This window comes from Phocoena phocoena, chromosome 1, assembly GCF_963924675.1.
Source record: "Phocoena phocoena chromosome 1, mPhoPho1.1, whole genome shotgun sequence".
NCBI lineage: Eukaryota > Metazoa > Chordata > Mammalia > Artiodactyla > Phocoenidae > Phocoena > Phocoena phocoena.
Window position 1 is genome coordinate 34,369,211 of NC_089219.1, and position 14,973 is coordinate 34,384,183.

At 35.6% G+C, this 14,973-nt stretch overlaps 1 protein-coding gene across 1 annotated transcript in view; it reads right to left on the reverse strand.

Moving 5' to 3' along the window:
* The window catches only part of FOXJ3 (forkhead box J3), an 85,650-nt gene that overhangs the window by 19,912 nt on the left and 50,765 nt on the right, over nucleotides 1-14,973 (reverse strand). The window contains exons 4-5 of the mRNA XM_065883547.1: nucleotides 8,709-8,810; nucleotides 417-545 (exon numbers count right to left, since the gene is read on the reverse strand). Coding sequence (XP_065739619.1) covers nucleotides 417-545; nucleotides 8,709-8,810 — 231 coding nt within the window. The remainder of the gene's footprint in view (nucleotides 1-416; nucleotides 546-8,708; nucleotides 8,811-14,973) is intronic.

The window sequence follows — 14,973 nt, forward strand, 5'->3', positions numbered from 1 at the left end:
ACAACTGAGTACCAGGTCATCCTAAGCTTTGGGGTTTGTAGAATCCCCTTCTTAGATCTGCTTCTGGGAAACTAGGTGATATACATATCCTCTAAGCTCTTTTACCAAGGACTGTAAAATATCATTAAACACAGCTTTAGAAGACTAAAGTAAAAATTCTTTTCCTATTCCAATTGTGTTTCACTTGGACAGAGAACAGATGAAGTAGACCAAAATATATAACATAGTACAACAATATATTTGTATCTAACTTGCTAAAATATAATCGAAATCTGCTCTACTTATCTAAGCTAAGGATCAATTTGATCAGTGAGAAATATACATCTTCACTTTTTATTTGTATTTCAATTACGTTTGGTTCCATTTTAAGTTCTAAGTGAGTACTCAACAAAGGAGTTAACTTCACCAAGACTTACCGGTGTGTAACTATGCACACTTCCAACACTGTTCAAATTAACAGATGCCAAACTCTGATCTGAGAGACTGTTGTTAAGGCTACTGCGTGGGCTATCACTACCATCCTGATCAGTGTTGTACAATGTTACCTACAACGAAAAGAACAGCAACATTTGAATAAGTAGTTCCTACTATAAAAAGTACTTTTTAAGCAACTCTACAAGAATACAACTAACCTGGTAAATGGAAGGAAAACAAAATGTTATTGGTCTTTCCTTTGGTGTTTACCTACCCCAAATCCATGCTCTACATCGCTCACTCCATGTTCACCATGAAATATTGATAATTTACTTTCAAATTAAAGGATATACCCCATCCAGAGGTACATAAATTCAATTTTCTAAAAGGTATAATTAGTTCATCGACATTTAATAAGAGGGGATTATAACAGATTTTTACTGTTAAATATTTCTATAATGCATAAACTTATTTTTACTCAAGCTTTAAGCAAAATCAGTTTTCTTCTTTCAAAATCTTAGGCATCAAAAAAAAAGAACACAAAAAATAGAATTTAGGCATCATAGTGTTTATAACATTGAAAACTGTAAACTGTCCAACACAATTGCAGAATCATAAATGTGTGATCTGATTTTAAAAATAACAATAATATGCTAACATATGCATTAGACATGAAAGAACTATGTATCAAACTGTTAACAATGGTTAACTGGCGGGGGCTGGGTATTCCTAAAGACTTCTGTCACTCATAGTGTATATTTTTACAATGCTTGAGTATGTTTACAATGTGCATTATCATTTTTAATTAGAAACAACAACAAAAAAGATATTTTTAAAACAGAAAACTAGTCTAAATATCCTTTAAAGTTCCATTCAGATGCTACTACCAATTCTCCTTTCTATGCTCCTACTTTCATGGGAAAAATTAATACTTTTGATTTTACGGTGTAACTAATTTTTATCAAATTTTTATCCACTACTAGACTGTTAGCAACTTGAGTTCCCCAATAAATAATCATAAGCAGCATAATGTTTTCTACTCAGTATACACATAAAAAATACTTGCTGAATTTAATGACCAATTGAGCTATTACCACCCTTCTGTCCGTGCTGAAAATGGGGTCATGCTCAATGCTCATTTGCCAAAAGAGGCCAAAACCTGGAAAACTAGGCATATACGCCTCAATACTTAAGGCAAAACCAAACTGTCTCACATTCACATCAGCTAGGAACAATTATGTGTCTAGGAACTAATAAGGGAAAAGAGTATAAGGAAAAATGAGAGAAAATAAAACTATGGCAAAGATTTTTCTGGTCAATATTTCCAGTGTAAATTTCATTTTTAAAAAAATCAACCTTATGGGCTCTTAAGCAATACAATATCAGCAAATTACAAGCATCCCATGGTCATTCCGTTGGCTGCTCATTCTCTCCTGTGCATGCTTAGTTACCTATCAGTCAAGTCAGAAATACTTCCCACCACCTTGGACAAATTCTCATAGCAAGGAGGATAAGATTTTTATTAAAATGTAACATATTATGGAGAGGAAAATACATGAGTTGTTATAGTTTATTAATTATAAAATGGGCATACTCATGGAATCATGTAATCAATAGCAACTCTCAAACTTTGATCTTAGAACCCTTTTGCAGTCTTAAATATTAAGGAGTCAAGAAGCTTTTGTTTGATATATTTATCAATAACTGGCATATCAGAAATTTAAAATTTTTAAAATACTAACTTAAAAATACCTATTACAAACTCAACTATATGTTAACAAAAAAAAAATTTTCTCTCAATAAGTAAAGTTAGAAGTAAATTTGAAAGTTGTAAATTTGAAATTTGTAAATTTCAAAGCCTGCCCTAACAGGAAACAGCTAGATTCTCATATCTGCTTCTGCATTCCATCTGTTGCAATACGTTGTTTAGGTGGAAGTACAGAAAGAAAACCCAGCATCATATATACATATATATGTGTGTGTGTGTGTTTGGAAAAGGGAAGCATATTTTAACAGACTTTTCAGATAATTGTGGATAGTCTTTTTTGATACTACACGAAAACATGACAAGTGACAATTTTTTAAAGATTAGTTGCAATGTAAAATCTGAAACCATATGAATAAAATTTTCATACTCTTTTACATTATAATCCACTTTCCACCTCGGACTTTGAATGGATCATTTACCCACGCATGATTTTATAACATTATGCATTGGTCATTTGGAAAATATCATTCACTAAGTTATGCAGATCTTCCAAATATTGACATATTTCATTACACAACATCAAAACATCACACCTGTTAACATTACCAATAATCTCATTGGAAAAGTGTGTAAAGACTGTGAAGCTATCAGACTCACTGTGGTGGATATAAGTTTTCCGAACCTGTATGTTTTGCTTAGAAGCTCAAATTTTACCATTGGCAAGAGATACTGTCAATTGTTTTCCTTTAAGTGAGAGGCTTACTTTATTCATTTTCAAGAAAATATCTGCCAAATACCCAAAACTGAATAATAGTGTCAGTTGTTCTTTCAATTAAAATCAATGCTCCATGAACAAAGTGGCTAGTTCAACACAAATGCTCTTCCTTGAAGCAACCACTGTACCTCGGTATACACAGTTTAAGCGTTTTATGCGTACTTCCCATTTCACCACACAGATTCTTAAAAACGTTTACTCAAAGGTCACAATTTAATAAAATTATTTTTCCTGCATCACCAAGGATATTCTTAACTAGTATTTGTTTTTTTTAACCTGAAGGGTGTGTGGTTGTGAAGAATACAATGGCTACTAGTACAGTCAGGTGTCACTGCCTTGACTTGTGCTAATGTTTACATATTATTGCTTTTGCTGCATCTGTGAAAACACAAAAATAAAGGAAAAGGCAAATAGCATTTTAGTATTATCATGGAATCCCCAAAATGGTATTGGTTACTCAAGTGTCCACAGATCACAGAACCACTGATACAGAACATACATGCACACCAGAAGGCCCACTCATGAACTCTCCCAATCATCATTCACCAGCCAGTCATTATCCATCCGCATATCTCCTGTTACAGGTAACCACCATACAGACTTCTAGCATTAATGACTGGTTTCATACAACGTATCATACAACATATATATATATCCTTCTCTGTCCTTTTGCAGTAAATTTAGCTAAAGGATTACATAAAGCTTTGTTGTGTGTTGCGTTAGCATCGGCTCTTAATCTTTTATTACTTCCTTCATTCCACTTTTTAAAACATATTTTATTCTTTTTCATCCATCTGAGAACTTTATCATTTATATTAAGGTCTCAAATCCATCTGAAATTGATTTTTTTAACATCTCTATTGGGGTATGAAACTGATTTCTGTGCATGAAAAAAATCTCATTTTTCTATTGATTCAGCACCATTTGTTGAAAGACATCACTGAACTCTGTTCCATAATTCTATGTGTCTATTCTTAGGCCAATATTACACTTTCAATTATTGTAGGTTTACTCGATATTTGGAAGTATAAATCCTCTAACTTTTATCTTTTTCTTCAACAACTACTGTTTACCATTTGGAGTCTCATTTATCTTTCAAAATCAGCTGGTCATTTCCTACTATCTTCCTTCCCCTAAAAAAAGCACTGTGGAATTTTGATTGGGATATTATATCTGTAGATAAACTCAGGAAAAACTGACTTCTTTACAATAATCTTCTCTATGAAAATTATATACCTAGTTATTTATACACCCTTTGTTCTCTCTCAGTAATTTTTTATAGTTTTCTGTGCAGAGTTCATCTTTCACTTAAACCTAGCTACCTCAGAGATATTGCGGGTTTGGTTCCAGATCACTGCAATAAAGCAAGTATTGAAATAAAGCAAGTCAAACGAATTTTCTGGTCTCCCAGTGCATATAAAAGTTACGTTTACAATGTACTGTTGTCTATTAAGGTGCAATAGCATCACGTCTACAGAAACAATGTATATACCTTAATTTAAAAATACTTTATTGGTTAAGAATGCTAACCATCATCTGACAACACAGGTTGCCACAAACCTTCAATTTGCAAAAAGCCCAATATCTGGGGAGTGCAATACAGCGAAGCACAATAAAATGAGGTGTCTCTGTATTTGATGTTTTTGAATGCTAATGTAAGTATTATCTTTTAAATTGTATTTTCTAACTGTCCATGACTAATACACAGAAAAATAACTGACTTCTAAAATCCAACACTGATCTAATATTGACACCTTGGTAAATTCACTTATTAATTCCAAGAGTTTGTCTGTAGATTCTTTTTAATTTTCCATATGAATAATGATGTCTTCTGTGAACGACAGCTTTACTTTTGCCTTCCCAAATTTTAAACATTTTCTCTTTTCATAACTTTCATTTCTCCTCTCCTTGCCCCAACACTACTGTCATATATTTTACTTCTATGTGTTATAAACCCACAATGCATTTTTGTAATTTTTGCTTTACAGTTATCTTTTAAAGAGATTTACATTTTTTTAAAAAAAGCTTTATATTTACCCACATAGTTACCATTTCTGGTGTACTTAATTGCTCTGTATAGATCCTGATTTACATCAAGAACTTCAATTACACATATTACAAGTTACCTGAAGCTGTCCCCACAGCTCATTAATTTATTTTCTTCTTTCTTTTTTTTTTTTTTCTTTTGCGGTATGCAGGCCTCTCACTGCTGTGGCCTCTCCTGTTGCGGAGCACAGGCTCCGGACGCGCAGGCTCAGCAGCCATGGCTCACGGGCCCAGCCGCTCCACTGCATGTGGGATCTTCCCAGACCCGGGCACAAACCTGTGTCCCCTGCATCGGCAGGCAGACCCTCAACCATTGTGCCACCAGGGAAGCCCTTTCTTGCCTACTTTTGGATTAACCAAGGATTTATTATTTTTCCTTACTTGGTAATATTCTTTTTATTCTTGTAGTAACCTAGAGCAGTGGTTCATAAGGTAAGGAACCTGGACTAGTATGTGACCAGTATCTGAGAACGTGTCAGAAATGCAATTTTTCAGACCCCAACTTAGACCTAGAGAATCAGAAACTCTCAGGGTAGGGCCCAGTAATCTGGGTTTTAACAAGTCCTCCTAGTTATTCTGATATATGCTGAAGTGTTAAGAATCACTGCCCTAGATTTTACCACATGCCCTTGACTTAGTACTTTTACCACTTCCCATACAATGCAAAGACATTAACTGCAATATACTTCCTAATGCTTTACTCTAGTATTGTCATGTACTTTAACCTCTACAAATATTTTAGACTCCAAAGCATTGTGTTCTATAACAGCACTGCTATTGATTTAATCACTCGATACATATTTTTATTTACTGACATGCATACTCTTTTGGTGTTCTTCATTCTTTTCTGCACAGGATAATTTTCCTTCTATCTGAAAAATTAACCTCCTTTAATTTTTTAATACTGTTATTCTCTCACATTTTGTTTCTGTAAAAGCCTATTTACTTAACCTTCATTTTTCACAGAAATTCTAATTTTAGAATTCTGGATTGGCAGTTATTTCCTTTCAGCACTACAAAAATTTCATTCTGGTGTTATCTGACTTTTATCATTTCTATTCAGAATTCAGTGTGTTCCTTTGAAGTTGCCTATTATTTTCCTCTGATTTTAAGATTTTAAAAAAATCCTTGTTTTTTAGCAGTTTGACTTTTATTTGCCTGATAAGGTTTTCTTTTAATTAGTCCTTCTTGGGGTTTTCAGAACTTCTTGAATTTGTACTATCTTTCATCAGTCTTAGAAAATTAAAATATTGCTTCTTCTCTATTCCCTTTTGCTTCTCTTCTGGAACACTAATGACAAGTTTGTTAGATCTTTTCCCTGTATCCCATTTATCTCTTAAGCTTCTCTGAATTTTCCATTCTTTTGTTTTTCAACCTGCATATTTTCTATTGACCTATCTTCCAGTTCACTGATTCTCTCCTCTGCTGTGTCTAATCTGCTGTTAAATCCATCTATTTAATTCTTAATTTCAGTTATTATATTTTTCAGTTCTCTTGATTCTTCCATACAGATTCCAATTCTGATAAATTTTCTATAATTCATCTATTTTCTTCAACATATTCGTCACAGTTATTTAAAAATCAACATCTAGATCACTTGTGGATATGTTTATACTATCTTTCAATCTTGGCATTTAATTATTTGGTCTTGTTTCTTGGAATGTCTGAAAATTCTGACTGAAACTGAGACCTTACTTATGAAAACGTGCAAAAGCTCGGGATATGTTATCTTCCAGAAAGGATTTAGTTTTCTTTTGGCAAGTGGAATATTAGCATACCACCCTAATAACAGTTTGAGACTGGTGTTATTTTGATTTGCTCTTACTTATAGAACATAATCTTTCTTAAGTATCAATTTGTAAAACTGGGGTATTCACCGTGGCTCCCTCTTTAAAGAACTACAACTTTTGTCCCCCCTGCCCACCTCTGTGAGACTGCTGAATTCCGCCTAGTGAAAAATCCACATGATCTGCCTGTGTCTGAGCTGAAGCACACACAGGTTAGGGATTAGCAAATGCCGTAACTGGATATGGCTTGCAAAAAGTTGAGGTAACTTCTGAGATTCCTCAGGATCCTGGTCCTTAAGCCCCGGCTCTTTGGTAGCCTCATACTCTCATTTTTACATCCCTAGCTCAGTGACTGCTCTAGGTTGTAGCTTTCTGTGCAGCCTCTATGCCATGCACTGAGAAGTGGGAAATGTCCCCAGGGAAAACATGTAGGGCTTATCTCAATGTGCTTCCCTTTTTTCTGAGATCTCTGCTTCTTAAGTCCTGCTTGTCTTTTTCTCCAATGCCTTTCTTTTTTATTGGTGGGCAGGGTGGTAATTTTATATAGATAGGGAGAAGGGTTAATCCGATACTAGCTATTCTATCATATCTGAAAGCAGAAGTCCCAAAACTCCAGTTTCTTTATTTAGTCACGAAGTCCCAGCGTTACTACTTTCTAATTGTTTCCTAATAGCCACAACTGTCTATGTTTAGGCCTCAGTATCTCCTGCTTGGACTATCGCAAAGAGCAGTACTGGATACCTCTGATTCCAACCCGTCTATTTCACTGGAAATTCTCAAGTCTAGCTGGTATCATTAGGGATGATTTTTGAAAGTACAGATTTCTGGGCCCTACCCACAAGGATAAAGTAACTGATTTGGTAGGACTGCAATGGAATCTGGGAATTACTACCACCACCAAACACACGTACACACTAACAGCCCTACCCCTCCCTCAAGTGATTCTGATGGAATCAATCCATGTATTGCTATTTGGGAAAAATTATCACTTTACACCTCAGTTGCCAGTTTCCTATCTAAATTGGAATTCTGATTAGTAACTCTGATTATAATCTGTCTTCTATCTGCTTATTCAATACTTTTTATCAATACAAAGATACTACATATATTAGTGCAACTGAGTATGTATACATGTTTGTGGTTTATGTGTGTGCACAAGAAAGTAGAAGAGTGAGATTTAAAACAAAAACAAGAGCAACTGAAAGCAAGGGAGATAGGGAGAGGGTAAAAGCAAGACTGACAGACCGTATGAGTACAAGAGTGAGAAATATTATGGCTTCAAGGTGCTCATCATGGTCTAGTAAGGGAGGAAATAGATGCACAGAACTGAGTTATTTTATGAACCTCCCAGAGCCTTTTTAGGGTTCTGAGATATGATATTAAGAAATTACCTTGTAAAGAAGAGATATTTGTACCCTACTAGGTATCTAATGAGTTAGCACAAAGTTCTGACCCTTGCTTCAATAACAAAAACAAAACAAATACTGCAGCAGACTACCACATACTACACTTCTAGGTATGTACCTAGACTTGAATATCATGAAAGAGGTTGACCACCGTTCTAATGGACTCTGAGTTTGTCTGAATTATTTATTTTACTGGATTCTGTTGACACCCTGGTTATTTGTCAATCTCTTTTTAAATCACATATTTAGAGGGGTAATCAATGATTTTGAAACAAACTGATTCAATAAAATGCTGGACTCAAAAATTCAATGGGATTGGTTGTGTCAAGAATTTAGATTTAATATAGAGCTTCCCAATAAGCACCTTCCAATTTTTCCAGAGAATTATTTATTTACCTCTAACTTGTGTAAAGCTAAAAGCATTGTGGATTCAGCTTTCAAACTGCCATGTATGGTTTGGTCAAATTTATATCATCTTTAAACTCAACCATACAGAAATCTACTATTACTATAAAAGCAAATTAAATGTATTACTCAATGACATTTCAAAAGTGTTCAAAAAATAGAATTACTTTGTTAGTCACAGTGTTGATTGCCAGAGTTGGAGAGGCACTTCCCGAAATAATACACTCCATTCCCAAAGAATCTGAATCTATGCTATATGGAGTTGAGGCCTAAAATACAAGAACAAAATAAATAATTATTAGCTCATAAAACCACCAACTTTAACACAATTTGAAGTCATTTCATCAAATTCTCCAACATCCAGTTTTGTGCTTTGTTTCTGAAAATAAACTTAAAATCATTACTGAATTCTCTTCTACTATATTTTATTATGCTACTAACCTGATAATCACCAAGTCCATTGGTATGGCTACTCCTTACCAACTCTTTTAACTGGTTGTGGGATAGATTTGCAAAAATTAGAGATAAACTTCTGTAGTGGAGACGACTAATAATCGGGTAACACTCATTCTCCCCTCTTCTCCCTTTTAGCAATAGATCCCTGTAGTTATCAACGCATCTCTGCCCATCTAAAGACCACCTTTTCCAGACTCATTTGCAGCTAGCTGTAGCCATGTGATTAAGGTGCAACAAATGGGATGTGAGCAAGAGTGATGTGTGCAACTTCTGGGTCATGTCTTTGAAAGGAACTTGCTTGCCCTCCATCCTCTTTCCCTCTTATTGCAGGCCTGTGACACAGATGTGCTGGTGGTGATCCTGAATAACCAGAAAGCTGAGGGTAATACCATGGGGAACACTGTAAAGATAAGATTAGAAGGAAACATCTGAATGACCTTGTGGAACAGAGCTGGTTATCCATCTGATCCACCTCTCAGCTTGGACTTTTACCTAAGAGAGAAATAAATCTCTCTGGTTTAAGCCTTTCAGGTGTAGTTTTCTCTTCCTTTGTCTGTTAATGCAACTGAACAATATCCTAAATAACACAATTTCATATACATTGTTTACAGAGCTAACATGGGTGTCAAAAATCAATATAGGTTTTCTACATTTAGAATTCTGGATATAGATTGTGACAACTCCTTTCTCTCTCTCAAAAGAAACAGTAATTTCACTGAAAAACATTTCTAAGGTTGATTTATTTATCACTTAATCCCTTGACATGAATTTCTTTCATCAGATAATCCAAGAGGGAACAGATATCTTGAAAAAAGGAAAAGACAAGGGTCACCCCAAGAAGGTAGAATCTAGTACTTACGTGCTGGGTACACACTAAGAGTTAGGTGAACATGGAAAAGCACTTCAGAAATACAAATGGAAGAACTACAAAGACAGCTCTGTCTATGCCCCAACTTTGGTGTCTGCCAATTTAGCTACAATTTATGCGCCAACTTGGGTGCCAGCTAATTTAGCTAAATGAACACAGAAGATTACATTAGAAAGCTGCAAATCTCATGTTCCTCTAACTCAACTCAGTCATCTCGTTCCAGACTACTGGTTCACTTTCTAATTCTCACTCCTCCCCACTGGTAACAAGAAGCAAGCCTGTGTTGTGTGATTTCATGCAAATTACTCAACCTTTATACTCTTTTCCTCATCTATAAGAGGATTATGCCACCTCCTTTAGAGGTATGTAAAGAGCATTAATGAAATAAATCATGTAAAGCACTTAGCATAGTACCTGAAATGCACAGCAAGTGCTGGCTTCTATGATGACTACTAACATGTATATACTACTGATGCTGAGAACCTACTGATAGGAATATTCAATGGTGATTAATGAAAAAGGAGACAGCTTTGGTATGTGGCACTGTACTCCCACAAGACCAGATTCACAGCTTTAGCTAGAAAATCTTTTAATTAGATATTCTTCATGGACACTAAAAATCTGGTTCAATCAAGAGAATAAAAGACATTCATAGAAAGACAGACAACATGAAAAGGCAGAGGGTTATGTACCAGACGAAGAAACAAGATAAAACCACAGAAAAAAACTAAATGAAGTGGAGATAGGCAACCTTCCAGAAAAAGAATTCAGAATAATGATAGTGAAGATGATCCAGGACCTCAGAAAAAGAATAGAGGCAAAGATCGAGAAGAAGCAAGAAATGTTTAACAAAGACCTAGAAGAATTAAAGAACAAACAAACAGACATGAACAATACAATAAATGAAATGATAACTACACTAGAAGGAATCAATAGCAGAATAACTGAGGCAGAAGAACGGATAAGTGACCTGGAAGACAGAATGGTGGAATTAACTGCTGCAGAACAGAATAAAAAGAATGAAAAGAAATGAAGACAGCCTAAGAGACCTCTAGGACAACATTAAACGCAACAACATTCGCATTACAGGGGTCCCAGAAGGAGAAGAGAGAGAAAGGACCCGAGAAAATATTTGAAGAGATTATAGTCGAAAACTTCCCTAACATGGGAAAGGAAATAGCCACCCAACTCCTGGAAGCGCAGTGAGTCCCACACAGGATAAACTCAAGGAGAAAAACGCCGAGACACACAGTAATCAAATTGGCAAAAATTAAAGACAAAGAAAAATTATTGAAAGCAGCAACGGAAAAACGACAAATAACATACAAGGGAACTCCCATAATGTTAAGAGCTGATTTCTCAGCAGAAACTCTGCCAAGCCAGAAGGGAGTGGCATGATACACTTAAAGTGATGAAAGAGAAGAATCTACAACCAAGATTACTCTACCTGGCAAGGATCTCATTCAGATTTGATAGAGAAATCAAAAGCTTTACAGAGAAGCAAAAGCTAAGAGAATTCAGCACCACAAAACCAGCTTTACAACAAACACTAAAGGAACTTCTCTAAGTGGGAAACACAAGAGAAGAAAAGGACCTACAAAAAGCCAAAACAATTAAGAAAATGGTCATAGGAACATACATATAAATAATTACCTTAAATGTGAATGGATTAAAGGCTCCAACCAAAAGACACAGGCTTGCTGAATGGACACAAAAACAAGACCCATCTATATGCTGTCAACAAGAAACCCACTTCAGACCTAGGGACACATACAGACTGAAAGTGAGGGGATGGAAAAAGATATTCCATGCAAATGCAAATCAAAAGAAAGCTGGAGTAGCTATATTCGTATCAGATAAAACACACTTTAAAATAAAGACTGTGGGCTTCCCTGGTGGCACAGTGATTGAGAGTCCGCCTGCTGATGCAGGGGACACGGGTTCATGCCCTGGTCCGGGAAGATCCCACATGCCACGGAGCGGCTGGGCCCGTGAGCCATGGCTGCTGAGCCTGCGCGTCCGGAGCCTGTGCTCCGCAACGGGAGAGGCCACAACACTACATAATGATCAAGGGATCAATCCAAGAAGAAGATATAACAATTATAAATATATATGCACCCAACATAGGAGCACCTCAATACATAAGGCAACTGCTAACAGCTCTAAAAGAGGAAATTGACAGTAAAACAATAATAGTGGGGGACTATAACGCCTCACTTACATCAACGGACAGATCATCCAAAATGAAAATAAATAAGGAAACAGAAGCTTTAAATGACACAATAGACCAGATAGATTTAATTGATATTTATAGGACATTCTATCCCAAAACAGCAAATTACACTTTCTTCTCAAGTGCACACAGAACATTCTCCAGGATAGATCACATCCTGGGTCACAAATCAAGCCTCAGTAAATTTAAGAAAATTGAAATCATGTCAAGCATCTTTTCTGACCACAACACTGAGATTAGAAATGAATTACAAGGAAAAAACACAAACACATGGAGGGTAAACAATACGTTACTAAATAACCAAGAGAAGACTGAAGAAACCGAAGAGAAAATCAAAGATTACCTAGAGACAAATGACAACGAAAACACAATGACCCAAAACCTACGGGATGCAGCAAAAGCAGTCCTAAGAGGGAAGTTTATAGCTATACAAGCCTACCTCAAGAAACAAGAAAAATCTCAAGAAAACAATCTAACGTTACACCTAAAGGAACTAGAGAAAGAAGAACAAACAGAACCCAAAGTTAGCAGAAGGAAAGAAATCATAAAGATCAGAGCAGTAATAAATGAAATAGAAACAAAGAAAACAATAGCAAAGATCAATAAAATTAAAAGCTGGTTCTTTGAGAAGATAAACCAAATTAATAAACCATTAGCCAGACTCATCAAGAAAAAGAGGAAGAGGACTCAAATCAATAAAATTAGAAATGAAAAAGGAGAAGTTACAACAGACACTGCAGAAATACAAAGCATCCTAAGAGACTACTACAAGCAACTCTATGCCAATAAAATGCACAACCTGGAAGAAATGAACAAATTCTTAGAAAGGTATAATCTTGCAAGACTGAACCAGGAAGAAATAGAAAATATGAACAGACCAATCACAAGCAATGAAATTGAAACTGTGATTAAAAATCTTCCAACAAACAAAAGTCCAGAACCAGATGGCTTCACAGGTGAATTCTATCAAACATTTAGAGATGATCTAACACCCATCCTTCTCAAACTCTTCCAAAAAACTGCAGAGGAAGGAACACTCCCTAACTCATTCTATGAGGCCACCATCACCCTGGTACCAAAACCAGACAAAGATACTACAAAAAAAGTAAATTACAGACCAATATCACCGATGAATATAGATGCAAAAATCCTCAACAAAATACTAGCAAAGAGAATCCAACGACACATTAAAAGGATCATACATCACGATCAAGTGGGATTTATCCCAGGGATGCAAGGATTCTTCAATATATGCAAATCAATCAATGTGATACACCATATTAACAAACTGCAGAATAAAAACCATATGATCATCTCAATAGATGCGGAAAAAACTTTTGACAAAATTCAATACCCATTTGTGATAAAAACTCTCCAGAAAGCGGGCAGAGAGGGAACCTACCTCAACATAATAAAGGCCATATACGACAAACCCACAGCAAACATCATTCTCAATGGTGAAAAACTGAAAGCATTTCCTCTAAGATCAGGAACAGGACAAGGATGTCCACTCTCACCACTATTATTCAACATAGTTTTGGAAGTCCCAGTCAGGGCAATCAGAGAAGAGAAGGAAATAAAAGGAATACAAATTGGAAAAGAAGAAGTAAAACTGTCACTGTTTGCATATGACATGATACTATACATAGAGAATCCTAAAAATCCCACCAGAAAACTACTAGAGCTAATCAATGAATTTGGTAAAGTTGCAGGATACAAAATTAATGCACAGATATTTCTTGCATTCCTATACACTAATGATGAAAAATCTGAAACAGAAATTATGGAAACACTCCCATTTACCATTGAAACAAAAAGAATAAAATACCTAGGAATAAACCTACCTAGGGAGACAGAAGACCTGTATGCAGAAAACTTTAAGACACTGATGAAAGAAATTAAACTGGTACCAACAAATGGAGAGACATACCATGTTACTGGATTGGAAGAATCAATACTGTGAAAATGACTATACTACCCAAAGCAATCTACAGATTCAATGCAATCCCTATCAAATTACCAATGGCATTTTTTATGGAACTAGAACAAATCATCTTAAAATTTGTATCAAGACACAAAAAACCCTGAGTAGCCAAAGCAGTCTTGAGGGAAAAAAATGGAGCTGGAGGAATCAGACTCCCTGACTTCAGACTATACTACAAAGCTACAGTAATCAAGACAATATGGTACTGGCACAAAAACAGAAACATAGATCAATGGAACAAGATAGAAAGCCCGGAGATAAACCCACGCACCTATGGTCAACTAACCTATGACAAAGGAGGCAAAGATATACAATGGAGAAAGGACAGGGTCTTCAGTAAGTGGTGCTGGGAAAACTGGACAGCTACATGTAAAAGAATGAAATTAGAACACTCCCTAACATCATATACAAAAATAAACTCAAAATGGATTCGAGACCTAAATGTAAGAGCGGACACTATCAAACTCTTAGAGGAAAACATAGGAAGAACACTCTTTGACATAAATCACAGCAAGACCTTTTTTGATCCACCTCCTAGAGTAATGGAAATAAAAACAAAAATAAACAAATGGGACCTAATGAAACTTCAAAGCTTTTGCACAGCAAAGGAAACCATAAACAAGACGAAAAGACAACCCTCAGAATGGGAGAAAATATTTGCAAACCAATCAACGGACAAAGGATTAATCTCCAAAATATATAAACAGCTCATGCAGCTCAATATTAAAGAAACAAACAACCCAATCCAAAAATGGGCAGAAGACCTAAACAGACATTTCGCTAAAGAAGACATACAGATGGCCAAGAAGCACATGAAAAGCTGCTCAACATCACTAACTATTAGAGAAATGCAAATCAAAGCTACAATGAGGAATCATCTCACACCAGTTA